Source organism: Perna viridis, chromosome 7 (genome assembly GCF_037379345.1).
Source record: "Perna viridis isolate PV_CMFRI_1.1 ecotype Kerala chromosome 7, ASM3737934v1, whole genome shotgun sequence".
Taxonomy (NCBI): Eukaryota; Metazoa; Mollusca; class Bivalvia; order Mytilida; family Mytilidae; genus Perna; species Perna viridis.
This window is the reverse complement of record NC_142451.1, coordinates 11,659,928-11,675,984: the sequence shown is the minus strand read 5'-3', so window position 1 is coordinate 11,675,984 and position 16,057 is coordinate 11,659,928. Positions and strand designations below refer to the sequence as shown.

At 35.2% G+C, this 16,057-nt stretch overlaps 1 protein-coding gene and 1 pseudogene across 2 annotated transcripts; both read right to left on the bottom strand.

Annotated features, from left to right (window-relative positions):
• LOC148611338 (phospholipase A and acyltransferase 3-like) lies at positions 1-5,717 on the bottom strand. 2 transcript variants are annotated; one of them, XM_088591790.1, is made up of 5 exons: positions 5,611-5,717; positions 5,358-5,517; positions 3,763-3,946; positions 3,214-3,343; positions 1-140 (listed from the first exon to the last, which is right to left on the bottom strand). In XM_088591790.1, exons 2-5 carry the CDS (start codon positions 5,470-5,472, stop codon positions 48-50), a joined length of 522 nt encoding a protein of 173 aa, XP_088447916.1. In that variant the 5' UTR covers positions 5,473-5,517; positions 5,611-5,717; the 3' UTR covers positions 1-47. The 2 variants fall into 2 exon arrangements, with proteins under 2 accessions (XP_088447916.1, XP_088447917.1); XM_088591791.1 differs by having other exon boundaries at positions 5,358-5,678.
• Positions 5,718-13,574: 7,857 nt separating this feature from the next.
• On the bottom strand, positions 13,575-15,946 carry LOC148611337 (uncharacterized; annotated as a pseudogene).
• Between the last annotated feature and the right edge of the window lie 111 nt (positions 15,947-16,057).

The window sequence follows — 16,057 nt, the reverse complement described above, 5'->3', positions numbered from 1 at the left end:
TTCGTGAAGAGCTCAGATTTATTTTCATCAAGTGTCCCCATGTTATTTTAATCATCCTTTCCATTAAACCAATCTTTCAGTAACCCACCAACTACTGCCATTGTACCAGCCACGGCCACACCAGTAAGAAAAGTTTCCGCCTGAAGTGGTAGAATTATACATTTGATGTGTTGTTAATTTGCCACCTTGTTTTCTGAACAAATACAATCAAATTTATATTCAAAGTAAATCCAAGGATAAAAACGCTTAGTGCAAATCTGAATGACATCGGACAAAGACAGCAATATCGAAACTTATGTGACCATTTAAAAACAGGGAAAATACACTAGAGACAACAGTACATAACGTGTGCCTTGCTTTTTTATGAATGTTTTTCATGTTTAAGTTGTAAAGTCATTTGTATTTACTGTATTTTTCAAAGAGAGGCGAATGTGTACGTTTAAATGTATGGAATCGAAAACAAAATTAAAGTCGATGAGTTCTTGAAGAGCTTGACTGTGGAATTGATTTTCGAGATTTTGAAAAAAGTACAAGCTACATTATATAATAGGCAAAAATAGTTTACTTATCGCTTATAATGCAACCAGGGTTAGAGTGTTGAAATACGATGGTATAAAATGTCATATCATCATAAATTACAATTTTGACAGTGCCTGGTATAAATTTAGCCGCTTACGAAACATGACGACGGAAAGCGAGTGAAACTTATTTGAATGGTCAATTTACGAGTCATAAGTTTATTAAAACCTTGTCATTGTATGGTCGGGAAAACAATTGTCAAAGGATAATAAATCGAGCCGAGATCCAAAGAGCAATCAGAGGAATATATTCCAAGGATAACGACTAGACAGGGAAAATTAGACAAAGACAGCTAAAAAAAAATAACCAAAATAACATGTACAAAGAAGGCACATAAGCAACCCAAACTCGACTAAAAACTGGGAGTATTGACCAGGTGCACTGATAGCGTAAGCTTTTTCTGCTTTTCGAGAAACAGCCATCGAGTTGCTTATAAAATTTTACGTCGAAGGCAGTTAAAAGAGAAAAGGAAAACTATCACATGTTGAACAAATCGGTTGTCATTCTGCAGATGGATACACCATAACGATCTACAACTCAAGATGTTTACCAGAAAATGTTTGTAGTGATGACCTTGTGTATTGTATCAACATCTTTCTTTTAAATGATCGAACAGGATCAGAGACAAGTAGACTCCATGGAGAATGCAAACAGAAAAATAGTCAGAAGGAAAGTAAAAGCAGACAAAAAGAAGTTTTTTTAAGACATAGCAACATAAGCAGAAACAGCTGCTCAAACAAGGAACATCAGAGACCTGTAGGTTACTATTATGAAAACGATTTACACCTGAAAAAATAATTAAGAACATTAATGGAAATATTCTTACATGAGCAGACGAGCCAAAAGGATGACTTAAATTTATGCGAGAATTACAGATATCATATTAATGCCAGCATCAGGGAAAGTCTTTAACAAAGTGATTTTGGAAAAAATGAAAGTCATTTTTTGACAAGCTTCTTAGAAACAATAAAGCAGGTTTTAGGGAAGACAAATCATGCACAGACCAGATAACGAAACTGAGGGTTATCATTGAACAAACTCTGAAATGAAACTCGCCACTGTACATAAAATTTGTGAAAGCATTTTACGGACAGAACATCGATATGGAACATCGTGAGACATTACGGGATACCAGAGAAATAGGTAGCTGTCATCTGTACAAATATACGAGCTGCAGAGTACTTCATGGTGAAGATGGGACAAAAAAAGATCCCGTTTAAGACATGTGTTCGTCAGAGCTGTGTAATCTTTCTCGTTCCTATTGGCAATCGCCTGGACCAAAACCTACAGAAGGAAAAGAATTGATCGTGGACCAGCTTGATGATCTGACTCCTCCAAGATACAGCTGCGAATAATGTTTTCAAGATAAACAGAGAAAAACAAAGATAAAGCGTAAAAACTCTGACAAAGCAGATCATATCAAGCTTAAAGACCGAGATGTAGAAGATGTGTCCCTCTTCACCTACCTTGGAAGCAAAGTGATCCTCACGGGAGGCACTCAAAATAACATCGAATAATAAGAATCAGCAAAACAAAAACAGCCTTTTGAAAAAAAAAGTTTAAAATGCCAGAGAGATCAGCAGAAACACCATGGTTAAGCTCTAATGTAAAGGCTGTGTAATGAGTCGGGTAAAAGTAGGCCCAGAAAAAAGAGTTTCAAGACTTATAAAGATAGTGAAGTAGTGAGAAGTATAGAGTGCAGTCTAGTGTGAATGTGATTGAATTCAACAGCTTTTTGTCTAGAAATCCCTATACATTATATATATGTATTCCGAAAAACGAAGTATTTTAGTGTTTGTTCTAGAATATAGCTGAACTTATATGCTATTTTTGTGAACAATGTTAATAAATGTTGTAATGTTTGTGTGTCAGATAAATATTTATCGAGTTTGAAGATTGAAATCATCACTACAAACGTTTTATGGTCGTCATCATGACATCGTTACCGTTTATCCATCTCCACAATGAAAATTTGTTCAACGTATCAGTTTTCTTTTCCTCTTTCTTCTACTCCGGTCTGACCTTTTATAAGCAACTCGATGGGTGTTTCTAGAAAAGCAGAGGACACTTACCCTACCAGTGCACCTTGTCCATGCTCCCTGTATTTAGTGGAGTCCGAGTTGTCAATTTACTTTTTTTTCTTTGTATGTATTTTTTTGGTTATTTTATGTTCTTTGTTGTATTAGTCAGTTTTCTATATCCCGTGTTTGTCCCAGGATTACATTAATATGATTTCCGCTACAAGCTTGGTTTCCTTGATTACTCTTTTAAAATGGATGATATTTATTGTCTAGTATGTTTGGCATGTGAATTCATTTTATTCAAGATAACAAAATAATCATTGTTCAAAATCTTAATTTTTCAAAATATCAGGGTTCCAACGAATGGAGAACAGTTTGAACTGGTCTCTTAGTGTGTGAATATGTTTTATCAGAAGAACTATACTTAGCATTCACATTGTTGTATATAAAGTGTCCATATAAAATGCCATTTAACCATAAATGCTTAGCTTCGATTAACATACAAATAATTACACATTGTTTTAAAAACAAACCTTCTTGGAGATGTTTTTACCATATATACACCTGTTTCGCTTAACATATCAGTCATTACACATGGTTTAAAAAAACAAACCTGTCGGGAGATATTTTGACCATATCTACACCAAGAAACAAAGTGTTCACAATTGTTCCATACAGCGTTGAAATCTACGGGACCAATTCTACTTCTTGCTCGTTGTAATATCTCTCTTGGGCTGAAAGCCCTGGCAAGAAAAACAGAAAAAATCAAATACTTGGTAAAATTAAAAATCGTGTCACTGTTTAGATTTATTGGATTATTATATATTCCTTAGATAAAAACGCAACATAAGAACATAATCTTATTTTTAGACTGTCGTGTATTGTTTGATGTTTCCATTCCAAGTAATTTCAGGCGAAGAAACCAATTTTTAATAATAAGATATGTGTTAATAACGAGAAAAATACGTGTAGTCGTATTTACATTTACAGTAAAAAAATATCATGTCTCACGATGCAAGATTCAGATGTTCACATATTTTTACACAATAAAAGACTTTCAATTGTAGATATTTTCTTTTCTTCCTTTCAAATTATTAACAACACTATTTTGTATGATTTACTATAAGTCATGCTGGTTAACTGGCTTTATCATTTGACTTACTGGTGAGTGGAGTCATGCTGGTTGTTTTTAGACATTCTATCGTTTCCGACAACCCTCCACAAGTTTTCTTGTTTGACAACAGCTCTGTTGTATTGGACCCCGCAGATAGTAAACAACAAGTCGTCAGATGTTGAAGGAACAAGACGGTCTTCATTTCCAGCCAAATGTATAACTTGTTCGTTCCCTTAAAAAGGGAGAAACAAATTACTTTTGATTCAAAAAAACACAATCTTCCTGAAATACAAGTATATTCCATATAAAATCGAATTTTAAAGTACTGAAAATCGATTTGAACAGTGTGAAAAACTTTAGGGATATACATTGCTCTCTCTCATGAGACAAAATGGGGATTGGCAACAAAAACAAAGTGTATGTGTGGCGTAAGCCCGATGAGTGTTTGAAGCCCTTTTGTTTGTTGGGGTTTAACGTCCGAGCAGCAATATTTCAGCTATATTAAGACGATGAACATGAAATTGATGATAAAATGAACATGGAATGATGATGAAACGAAAAAGGGATGGGACACAAGGGCAACAGGGTCGACAAATTTTGATTGCCACTGGAAATAGGGAGAGGTGGGCAGGGTTGGGCAATTTATCCTCCTGTGGCGGAGCCCTATGGTTCCTACTCCTGGAGAATACCACAGTAGGGTTCTTTAACGTGCGAGGAACGTGGCATCTTTCCCAACACGGTGTACCACTCTGGTTTGCGTTCAGGTTTTCCGTATTATAGCCTGACAACACCAGCATGTAACACGCCAGGGGTACCCATTCCACCACCTGGGGCACACATTCTAGTTGCTCTGTGGGCAGAGGACCTAGCCCCCGGCTAGGATTCTGAGCACTATTTAGTCGCCTTTTACGACAAGCTTAACGCTGCTGTAGGCCTATTCTTTTAACACCTGGACCTGCACGGGGCGTTTGAAGCCCAAATTCAATGGTCCGTATCATGGAAAATCGTACAAAGCGAACTTTTTCCGTCATGTTTTTGGCATGTATTACCTAGCAAGACGTGAATAGTGAAGGTTATATAAATATTCTTGGTGATTTTTATGGCCTGTGATAGCACTACGTTTCTTTGTGGAACCCTTCTATTTTCCAAGTAGATGACAATGCTCGATGTTATGTTTCCCGATAGTCGATCCGTGGTAGACAGAAAAATGATATCCCTGGCCATTACAAAGTCTTGACCTAAACATTATCGAAAATGTAAAGAAATTTATCTAAATTGGCCGCATACAGCGACGAATTGATACTATAAATAATGCTGAGGACTTGAAAATGGCTGTTCAAGAAGTTTTGCACTGAAACTTCATTATACTTGGAGCTTGTATAACACACTACCAGAGCGGATAAGGACTGTTTCTGAGAGCAAAACGATATATAACAAAGAATTTGTCAACAACAAGTTTTCTCTATTTTTGTCATTATTTTGTAACTTTCATTTTGTCGGTCTGTACAAATCTATAATATGAAGTCCGCCATCTTGGGAACTCACTGTTGTCACATGACTGTACATGTAGCACACATTGACTAAAATAATAATAATCTCTTTGTAAAAACATTCATTTATAATTGAAGATATGATTAATTTACCGTTATAAATTGCCCAGTGTGAATAAAGTCCTCTGTTTATCTCAATCAAATCTCCTTCTTCAAGGTCATCTATCACCATCTGATTGTGAAATCTAGTTATCATCTGCAGAGTCATGACTTATAATTCAATCTGGTCAGACCTCTATTCAAAACCTATTTACTTTAAAAATATAAAAAAAATGATCTGTTTAAAAAATGATAAGATTGATCAGTTTTGTTTCTTTGAACAACGTACCAGAAACAAGAAGTTTACCAGAATAAAGCAACCCAAAATCCAATTCGATCAGATGGTATCATCAAAACCTTCGAATGACACGTGGGCAAAGAATGAAATCAATCGAGATTTAAAATGTCATGATAAGATTTTCTGAAAACGCTGTTCTAATTTCGCAATATATTGACAATTGAGTTGTCAAAGATAACAAAGCATATAAATTTACTTTTACAACTGTTGTGAGGTGGTAATGGCGTCTGGATATAGATTAGATTGAGATTTACCAGGATACCTATTTTTATACATGAATCTATGATTTTCAAAGCTTTTGTGATTAAAGTTATTTTGATAATGTTAACTAATTATAATTTAGGTCAATTTAATAATTTATCATAGATTGATTGATTGATTATTGGGGTTTAACGCCCGAGCAGCAATATTTTAGCTATATTCAGGCGATGAACATGAAATGGATGATAAAATGAACACGAAATGATGATGATGGTGATTAAAGGAAAATAAGGATGGGACACAAGGATAATAGGGTCGACAAATTTTGATTGCCACAAGATAAAAGGGAGGGATGGGTAGGGTCGGGCAATTTAGCCTCTTGTGGCAGAGCGCAAAGGTTCCTACTCCTATCGAATACCAGGAAGGGTTCTTTAACATGCGAGGAATGTGGCATCTTTCCCAACACGGTGCACCACTATGGTTTGCGATCAGATTATCTGTATTATAGCCTGACAACCCCATCACGCAACACGCCAGGGGTACCTCATTCTACCACCTGGGGCACACATCCCAGTTGCTCAGTGGCAGATAGCCTAGCCCCGGCTAGGTTTCTGAGCACTATTTAGTCGCCTTTTACGACAAGCTTAGCGCTGCTGCATACCTATTCTTTTAACACCCGGACATGCATGGGGCCATTTATCATAGTAATCAATGATTATGTCTTTGTTAACAATTTGCACCAACTCTATCGGTTCATTTTCCTATCAGATTTGTTGTTCTTTGAACCTTAATATAAGTAATTTCTGTATACGGAACTTAATTTCGTGTTCAAAGACCGGGACTAATCATAACATTTTTTGTATTCATATTAAATGATTATTTCTTTACATTTTATGTTGTCAGTGAAGAATATCACGAAAAGTCCGCAAAATATGCCTATTAAGGGAAACTGCCCGTTCGTTTCCATGACTTTATAGACATCTTGTGACGAACGAAAACCAAACTTGTTCAGGTTACTTTATTTCAACGGTAAGACAGTCGCGTAAGTTTCTTGACCATGTTTAAGATTGGTGTTAAGAAGTTTCCTTGGGATGAGGAAAGTAAATAGAACAGCTACTTTGCTAACTGAAAGATGATGCATTAACATTTGTGACTAAGCTTCAACCATCAACTCCGAATAGTATCGTGGCTATTTACTCTGCTTTAAAACAGAGGTACGATGATCCCTTGCTGCCTGATCAATACGACACAATTTAAGGGAGACACTGAATGACTTTGCTTCCCGTGTTGGTGATCTAGTTAGCAGGGAATACCCAGATTTGGCATTTAACACTTTGCCAAATTATATTATTTTGACGTTTTCGTTTGCCCCGCAACGGCGACGTCACGGTCACACTGCATTCCCGCAGATCGTAATTATTTTACTGACGTTCTTGATGATTTTTGCGTAGTCACGGACCAGATTCATTTTTTGGCCATAATTTTTATGTTTATTTACAGCCGGGAAGCCACGGAAATAGGAGAGTTCCACTCGACCTTTTTTGTCACGTGACTTTTAACGTCAAATGTTTACGTTTTTCGTGTTGCGATGAGACCATTAAATTATGTCTTTTTAACACTTAAATACAATTATTTTAACATAGCTATGTATTCAGATACAATCTTACGATGCATAAGAATAAAGAAAAAAATCCATGTAAACCTATTTCCATTAAAGATGCATTGGCGGTCCTAAAAGAGTAACCAAGGGAACCAAGGTTATAGCGGTAATCAAAACAAATGACTTTTTGCCCACAGTTAAGCTATTTATTTATAACAAACAAAGGAAGAAATTTTACAAAAAAAAATATTATTATCTTTGATAATGAAAAGTATTCAATGACAAAAAAGTAGCAGAACATTTCAACATTCTTCCCACGCTTTTTACCCTTTGACCTTAAAGACGCACTTCTATGGAAACGCAAGTCACCTGATCGTAATTCTGTTTCCCGATTGGACAAATACTTATAACTTAGTGGCGTTCGAAAAAACTGTATCAGAAATTGAAATTGCATGCCATGTGTTATTTTCGTGAATGAATTGTAGAAAATTTTAAGTAAAAGAAAAAAAATTACCGTGTTGACCATCTTTTTTTTAAAGATAGTACTTGTTTGCATAAATGGGCAACAGCACCTCATCTGACCAAAACCATTCGAACATAAAAAAGATAACAGAAAAAAAAAAAGAATGCACAGACTTTGTTAGCAAACAATTGAATAATCGAAAAATAAAAAGGGCAACAGGAATAGATGGCATACCATTCGAAGCTCTAAAACTAGCTCAGCCTGCATTAACAACCTATCACTCAGTTCATAATTAAAACCATTTTATCATCAGAATTTCCTGACAAGTTGAAACATGAACAAGTGGTTCCTCTTCACAAGAAAAAACAATGTATTAGACTCTTCAAATTACAGACCTGTTAGCATACTTCCAATAATTTAAAAGTTTTTAGAGCGAGCAATATATAATCTTCTAACTGAATACTTTTGACGAGCATTTTCACCCATACTTATATCTTTTCAGACCAAACTATGAGTGTCAAACTACTTTACTCAACAATTCAAATAAAATAAACTTAAAAATTGGCAAAAACAATGGATAAAAATATTATTTTTGATCTTGAGGGCAGCAAAATTAAGTGTGAAAAAGAGATGAAACTACTAGGCGTAACTTTAGACTTCAAACTAAACTTCAATACACACATTCCTAACTTTTGTAGAAAGATATCAAGATAACTCAATATTTAAAACACCTTGGAAACTACTTCAACAAACTACAAAAATTACCAATATATCATTCTTTTATCTTGTCAAATTTTAAGATTTGTTCATCGTCATGGGATTTCTGCAGGGAACAAATACGAAGAAAATTGACAAAATACAGGAAAGGGCACTACATTTCATATACCAAGATTATAACTGTTCTTATGAAACCTATTAATGAAATCTTAAATGCCATCCTTAAAAGTAAGACGTTTAAGGACAATGGCAATTGAAGTATTTAGATTATGAATAAAGACAGTCCTATATATTTACCAAATCTTATCACTGTTAAAAATAGTAAATTATCTTTTAGATACAATAATACAGTTGACATACCCAGAACCACAAGGTATGGCTTGAAATCTTTCCCTACTCTGCGGCAAAACTATGGAATGAGTTGCCTGACCATTTTAGAATTGAAACATTTTTTCACAATTCAAAAGTTTAACAAACTTTTCGAACGGCAACTTACGCCATTGCAATGCTTGTGTTTAAATTTTAGTAGTTAAGTGGCTTCCTATTTAGTGCTGCTTTTTAATTTGGTCAAATAGAAGATTTCCGGGTAACAAAGCATGAAATCAAATATACCCTCACCACATTCGATGAAATACGTCCCATTCACAATGACGATATATATTGTAAATTAAAAGTGACGAATAATACCCACCAGTTTCGGTTTGGAAACAGAAGAAAAAAGCCTTTGATTGATATGAACGTAAATTTTCCGAAAACTCGAACCTCTAAACGACCAACGTTCAGTGTACAATTAAGTCACTCAACGATAACAGATGTTTATATAAACATATATTTATTGTTAGCAATAGAACTGATTATGTTTGTATATTAGTTAATGCATGTGAAAAATTGAGTATATTATCCATGTCAATAATTATTGTGCACTAACACGTAGCATGAAGTGAAAATTTAAGGATATTGAGAATTTCAAATCCGATATTAAGTCTATTTGTAAAAAGAAAAAGAATATAATTATGGAGCTTATATAAAAACAATATTATATATATGCGCCCTGGCCGTTTTGGGCGAATACGATATTTTCCGACGTTAGTAGAATTTGTTTGGTCGAAAATATTGATTAAGTTATGAGGCATTTTTTTAATATCGGAGGTTATATAGTGTAATTTTTTGCTGGTCAATCGATTGGTCAGTTGTATTTTAAGTTTAATTTGATGAAAAAAAAATTCTCCCCATCAAATTTCGCCCTTATTATATAATACTCAAGTGAAAAAAGTTGTTTTGAAACATGGATATGTTGGGGGAACCAGGAAAAGAGGTTCATTTTTAGGGTAAGTGTAATACATTATCAACAGCAGCATTTTCGTTGAGATTTTACCACCATTTCAATAAAGAAAGACACTTATTCAAAGGATTGAAGAGCAAAATTTTCTCATGAAAAATTCTACGATTATTTGGGACTTGAATGTTCCACAACAGAACCTCGAACGATAGCCACACCCATATGCGTTTTTTTTTTTTTTTTCTGACTGTTATCCGAACATAAGTCATTCCAAACAGGTAACCATCCTTTTGCTATAAGGAATTTATCGGACCTTTTCATAATTAAGGATAATTAAGACCCGAGACGATTTGAATGTGTAATGGCAGTACAGGCAGGTAATCAAGTCAAGTAAACCTTATTTAAAGTCGATAAATCAAACAGGAAATATAAGCTCTGTACAACTTTTGAAATCGTCATAGTGTAATTTTTGCTGACTTACAAAATGTACACTGCTCTCGCAGATTCATCAGCGGTAAGACCTCACTAACCTACATTCAAAACAAGGACGTCCATTTTAAAAACATTTCAGGTCATTTTGTATTGGTCCAAATTTCCTCTGACACTGCAACCCTCTTCTTTTTATTTGGATATTGATATGCCGGGTTGGGGTCAGAATGATGTGCCATACAAAAAGTACCGCCCTTCAACTGCTTGTATTTGTAACAACTTTCAAGAATCAAGTTGAAATTGTGCATGTCATATCTACCTAGTTTGATTCCAGGATCATTTTCCTGTATGCTGATACCAAATTTGCTACAAAAATTACCTTTTTTTTTGAAGTTTTGATCATTTTCCATTTGAGACCCTGTTTTGTTGACATTTAAAATGTTTTAAAATTTTTGAACCGTAAAAGAGAGCATGTTACTTTTGGAACGGAAGGGTAGTACACACGTGAGTTTTCTGTGGAATTTTGAAATATTCTGTTAGATTCCAGTCTTAAAAATCGTTTCTGCTCTGTTCCTTCCATAATGTAATTCTTGTAGTTAATTTGGTATTAGCATACAGGAAAATGATTCCAGAATCAAAGAGTAATCAAGGGAACCAAGGTTATATTGGTAATAAAAAGAATGTAATCTAGGGACAAAGACTAGATATGGAAAACAGACATTCACAACAAAGAACATAGAGCAGTGTGGAAAACAACCGCTCGCCAAATACGAGTAGATGTGTATTTTGGCGAGTTCTCATTTGCTTACACTCGTCAATTTGGCGACCATCAATTGATTGGCAAGGTCCAAGGAAAGTTAACCAGCCAACAGGTTACTTAGTAAAACATCCCTTAACATCATACATTATAAATATGTTCCCTTCATTTTAAGAAGTTTAGCTTGAATATTTCAAGTGAATTTTGGCATGATATGCACAATTTTATTGACTTGTAAAGCATTGTTTACGATCTGCCATTTTAATTTCTGGTAAATGGGATGCGTCAAAACCTAGGCGACGGTCCTGATCTCGTATTAGTATTTAAACGAAATTATCTTGGTAATTTAAGATTTGTTACCTTGCAAATTAGTTGTTTATTGCTAAAATAAAAATGAACAAGAAATGGAGTACTTATTTTGTTACTGTAAAGTACTTGAAAAACTTAAATGGGAGGGTATATTCGAAAATGGAAAAGTTTTTGATAAATTTAAAAACAAATGAAAAGATAGTTGCAGAAAGACAGGAGATAGTCAAATCCAAGAGAAAAAAGATGATAGTACAGAAAAAAAAAAAGAAAATGTGGGTAGTTGAATTTATATTTGACTAGCAAGATCAATATTCCACTAGCCAGAATGGCAAGTTGGGGAAAAATGGTTTCTCACACTGTAGAGTAACTAAAATCATACATACTAAGTAACAAAAGCAAGTGAAAAACTCGGACTCCACTAAAAATTGGGAGCATGGACCAGGTGCACCGGTAGGGTAAGCGTCCTCTGCTTTTCTAGAAACACCTGCGGAGTTGCTCATAAAAAGTCAAGTCTGGGTAGACAAAAGAGGAAAGGAAAACTATGACCCGTTGAATAAATCAGTTTTCATGGTGCAGATGGATACACCATAACGATCCACGAACAAGGTAGGTGTGACATGCACAATTTCAACTTGAAAGTCATTGCAAGCGGTTGAAGGGCTGTACTCTGTGGTACCGCTGAATCTCCAATTTTTTGTATAACACATCGTTCTGACCCAACCCTACATATCAATATCCAAATGAAAAAGAGGAGAGTTGCAGGGTCAGAGGAAATATGGACTAATTTTGTATGTGGACCATATTAGCTAAAGGATTGATTTAGAGATAAGCCTCTTGGTGACCTGAGGCCAAGCCCTCCAATATGGATTATGGTTATCTTAATTTCCATTGCCTCTTTTTCTCTAGGCAATGTTAAAACGCAAGGGTGTTAAGATACTGATAGTGATAGGGATTTTTTGCTAAGGAGAAGAACGCTTCATTGATTTTCCAGATGTCAGAATGACAGGACAGTATTAAAGGGATGGCATTTTTTTTACAAGAAAACAATCGAATGCCATCATACTTGCATTGATATGTTGTGGTTCATACACTACATGAAATTAATTTTCAAACTACATAGGTACCCTATGGAAAATGCATTACTAATAATTGCGCTCTTGTATCCTATAGAGAATGTGTACTATCACATTCACTTTTTTTCTTCATCACTGTTTTTTGGTGCTTAGCTTTCCTGCAAACTCTGTGGTGACTTTGATCATTCTTTTTTTTTCAAAATTGATGCTTTTTGGGCTGATATTGAGAAAAAGTTTTTCAAAAAGGCTATTTTAATGGGCAATGAGAAGGGATGCATTGAATGGATAGGGGCACGGAAGTCCAAGTCAGGTTATGGGGTCCTAGTAGTGAAATGGCCTGATCGAGAGGGCAAAAGGGAGACTGCACACAGGCTTTCCTACATGATAAGGCATAGGATCACAAGGGATGATTTTCAAAAATCTTTTAATGACAAAGAGTGCAGCCATATCTGCCATGAGAAACTGTGTGTCAAGCCAGACCACATAGCCATATAACAACATGAGTTTAACCAGGAGAGAATTCACTGCAAAAGTCAAGGCCTCTGCTCAAAATCACAGAAACCATATTGTTTAATATTTCATTTTATTAATATAAAAACTATTTTCTAACAGAAATTCTCCTTTTCTTTTTTTTACACTGTAGGAATGGTCTGTGTGTTTGTTTCGAGAAGAAGGTTTCTGTTCTTTTTCACTTTTCAGTAGCGAGTTTTTCTCATACGCAATAATTTCACTTAATTTTTCATACAGTTTCAGTGATGTCACTAAGTTTTTAAGTAGCTGGCTAATTAGATAAAGTAGGTGGCGAACCCGCCCATTATGGCAGGGGGTCCGGGGGCCGCGAGCGGCCCCCGTAAGCTCTGGGGTAAATGGTGCAATATCCTGCATTCTAGGGCTCTCCTGGGCCATTGTACAGGACAATAAGATTACAATTTTTATACAAGTTTCTGTTTGTTAAGCCTAAAAAATGTGATATTTTTTAAAAATTTTGAACAAATTGTTTATTATTGAAAAGTTCCCCATTGCATAGACCCTTCTTTTTTCCACTTAAGACAAGTGACAACAAAGTAATTATAAATAATTTGAGCTTTTAATTATTTTTTTTTTCTAAATTGTTTTGCTAACTAGCATAATTAACCACTCCCATATCAATCTTTTCTCTCATTACAGGCTTGAACCATCAATCGATCCAATCTTGTTGAAAATTTTGTTTTGACAAAAATGGCACTTGTCATACCCAATGACCTTGCTAGTATTTTATCGAATTAAAATAAGATATTAAATATCATCAATAATATGATTGTTAATTTATATCTACCATTGTCACTGTCTGTCTTTTTGGCCTTAGCTGGCCCTGGTGACAAAAAACTACAGATAGATGATTGTCCCTGTGTCACAGGCTTTGACCTTTTACGGCCCGACATGTTGCTTTTTGCTGACCGGAAACGAAGTATTTTTAGTTCAGTAAAAATAAGAAAGTCTATATTTAGAAACAGGGAAAAAACGCGGACTATTTATTTTAGCAACCGAACAATACATTAAAGTCACACTGATGCGTCATTCAAGTGCAATCTTTAATATTTGTGGATGAATATTGTCAGTATATTATATAAAGAGGGTCTTGAAGAATATTTCATGAATTTTATTTTTGTGGGGTACGAAAGTAGCCGGCGACGTTTGAAAGAGTAGGCGGCGATTTTTGCCGGCTGCTGGCTTCTAATGACATCCCTGAGTTTGTACAGTTTTTCACATTTTTCACCTCTATATTTCTTGTATTCCAGTGTTTGCTTATGCTGCTTTTGTAAAATGTCTAATTTTTGCACACTTTTTAGAGCCTGGTAAGCTGTACTCCCAACTGGAATGTCACAGTGTAAGGCACTACACAACTTAAGGATGGATTCACCTGGACCAAGATTTACACTATGGATGGCTGAGTGTGCCCTTCCAGAATAGTTCTTTTTGTACATTACATTTGAAGGTAAGGAACGCCTTATGCTACGATTCACACCCTCGACAAAGTTAGTGTTCATATTAAGCCTGGTCTTCTCAAGTGCTTTTGGTCCGAGGCACTTATTTACTGCGATACGAATAAAATCCATGTTTTCATGGGTATGCATGATTTTGAATGTCTTTGGTAGTAGACTTCTCTTCTTGAGCCACTCACTCTTGCCACATACAAAAGAATGTTTCTTGCATAAGTCATGTTTTCCCATGTAGCACCGTATAACTGCATCAACTGTATGAGACATCTTTGATTTAACTCTTTTAAAATTTCCTCCGAATTGCTTAGTACATACAGCAACTTCAGAATTGCACCTTTCAGTTAAGTCTGTTGCAAAGTTATTCAGTAGCTTTTGGCATTGCTTTTGTGTCCGTGCTGGTATGATTTTTAGGAGACTTTTGTCTTTTTCCACACTTTTCCGCATATTTTCCGACAAATGCCTGGTATCAATGAAATGCTGAGGCTCAGTTTTTGATTTTCCCTCCTCATACAAATCAACTGCAGCTCTGTAAGCTGAACTGTCTGGGTCAGTAACTAAATAGTCTACTTCTATGTTGTCTTTTAAAAGGTCTTCAAGGCACTCCCTGGCCCATGCATATTCATCACCAATGCTCTTCACCATTGGAATATTAGCACTGCATTCATCAGTACATTCAGACTGGAGTTGGCCTGAGTCAAAAATCAATATCTAAGAAGAATGCTCTGAACAGAGCTTATTTTTGTCAACCAAATTAACAATTTTATGTTTTTTTGTTACATTTTCAGCTGATTAGCTTGTTGGAACGGTGTGCGTCCAATTCCTGGGTTGGGTCTGTTGCTGTACATGCCATCCATTTGAACACTAATACATCTTGGATTTTTCTTTCCTCGGAGGCGGTTTATTTCAACTAATTCTTCCCTTCTTCTTTTCATGTCTTTTTTTACAACTTGTACAATGTTTTTATATACTTTATTTGTCCTTCTTTGCAGGCTAGAGGCTGCTGGAGTTGAGATATTGCCACTTAGAAAGATTTTGCACAAGCTTGTAGGACAAATTGGAGTCTGACTCAGGCCAACTAGTACACCAGTTGTTAGTTTTGAGGGTTTTCTACCCGGTCTGCCGGTTTCAAGTTCCTCATACTGTGTATACATCTTCGAAAAGTATTTAAACGATGCGCAAATAAGTCGGAATCTTGATGAGAAACCTCTTTTTTCTTCTATGTCCAAATCGTATAGTAAAATACCATCACAGTCTGGACTTTTCATCATATGCTCTCTAAATGCGCAATTCCACATGTTTTCTGACTTGTAAAGGCACAGCACTCTGTGGGAATCAGAATTCAACCTGAAAATAAGAGAAGAAACCATATTTTATGTCCTACTAACACTAAAGTTATTTCTATATTCAAATGCAATTTACAGTTATCTCCCCCTTAATTTTAATATTTTTTTTTTAATGGAGCATTTATGTACATTTGGCTGATATCTAGTTGATTTTTTCCTACTTTATAACTTAAATAAAGGTTAATTACTATACAAAGTGCAAGAATTTGTGTTCTTGGAAATAAATTAGCAAGTTTTAAGGAAAAACTAAATAGTTTGAAAATTGTGCACATATGGCATATATTGTTTATTTATTTTTTTTTTAAT

What these genes read in the sequence shown, in the direction of transcription:
- LOC148611338 (XM_088591790.1), bottom strand. Translation starts at nt 5,472, where the DNA reads ATGACTCTGCAGATGATAACTAGATTTCACAATCAGATGGTGATAGAT. An exon ending in CAGCATGACTCCACTCACCA is followed by an intron (nt 3,344 to 3,762) that starts GTAAGTCAAATG and finishes TTTTCTTGCCAG; the next exon opens with GGCTTTCAGCCCAAGAGAGA. An exon ending in GTCAAAATATCTCCCGACAG is followed by an intron (nt 141 to 3,213) that starts GTTTGTTTTTTT and finishes CTACCACTTCAG; the next exon opens with GCGGAAACTTTTCTTACTGG.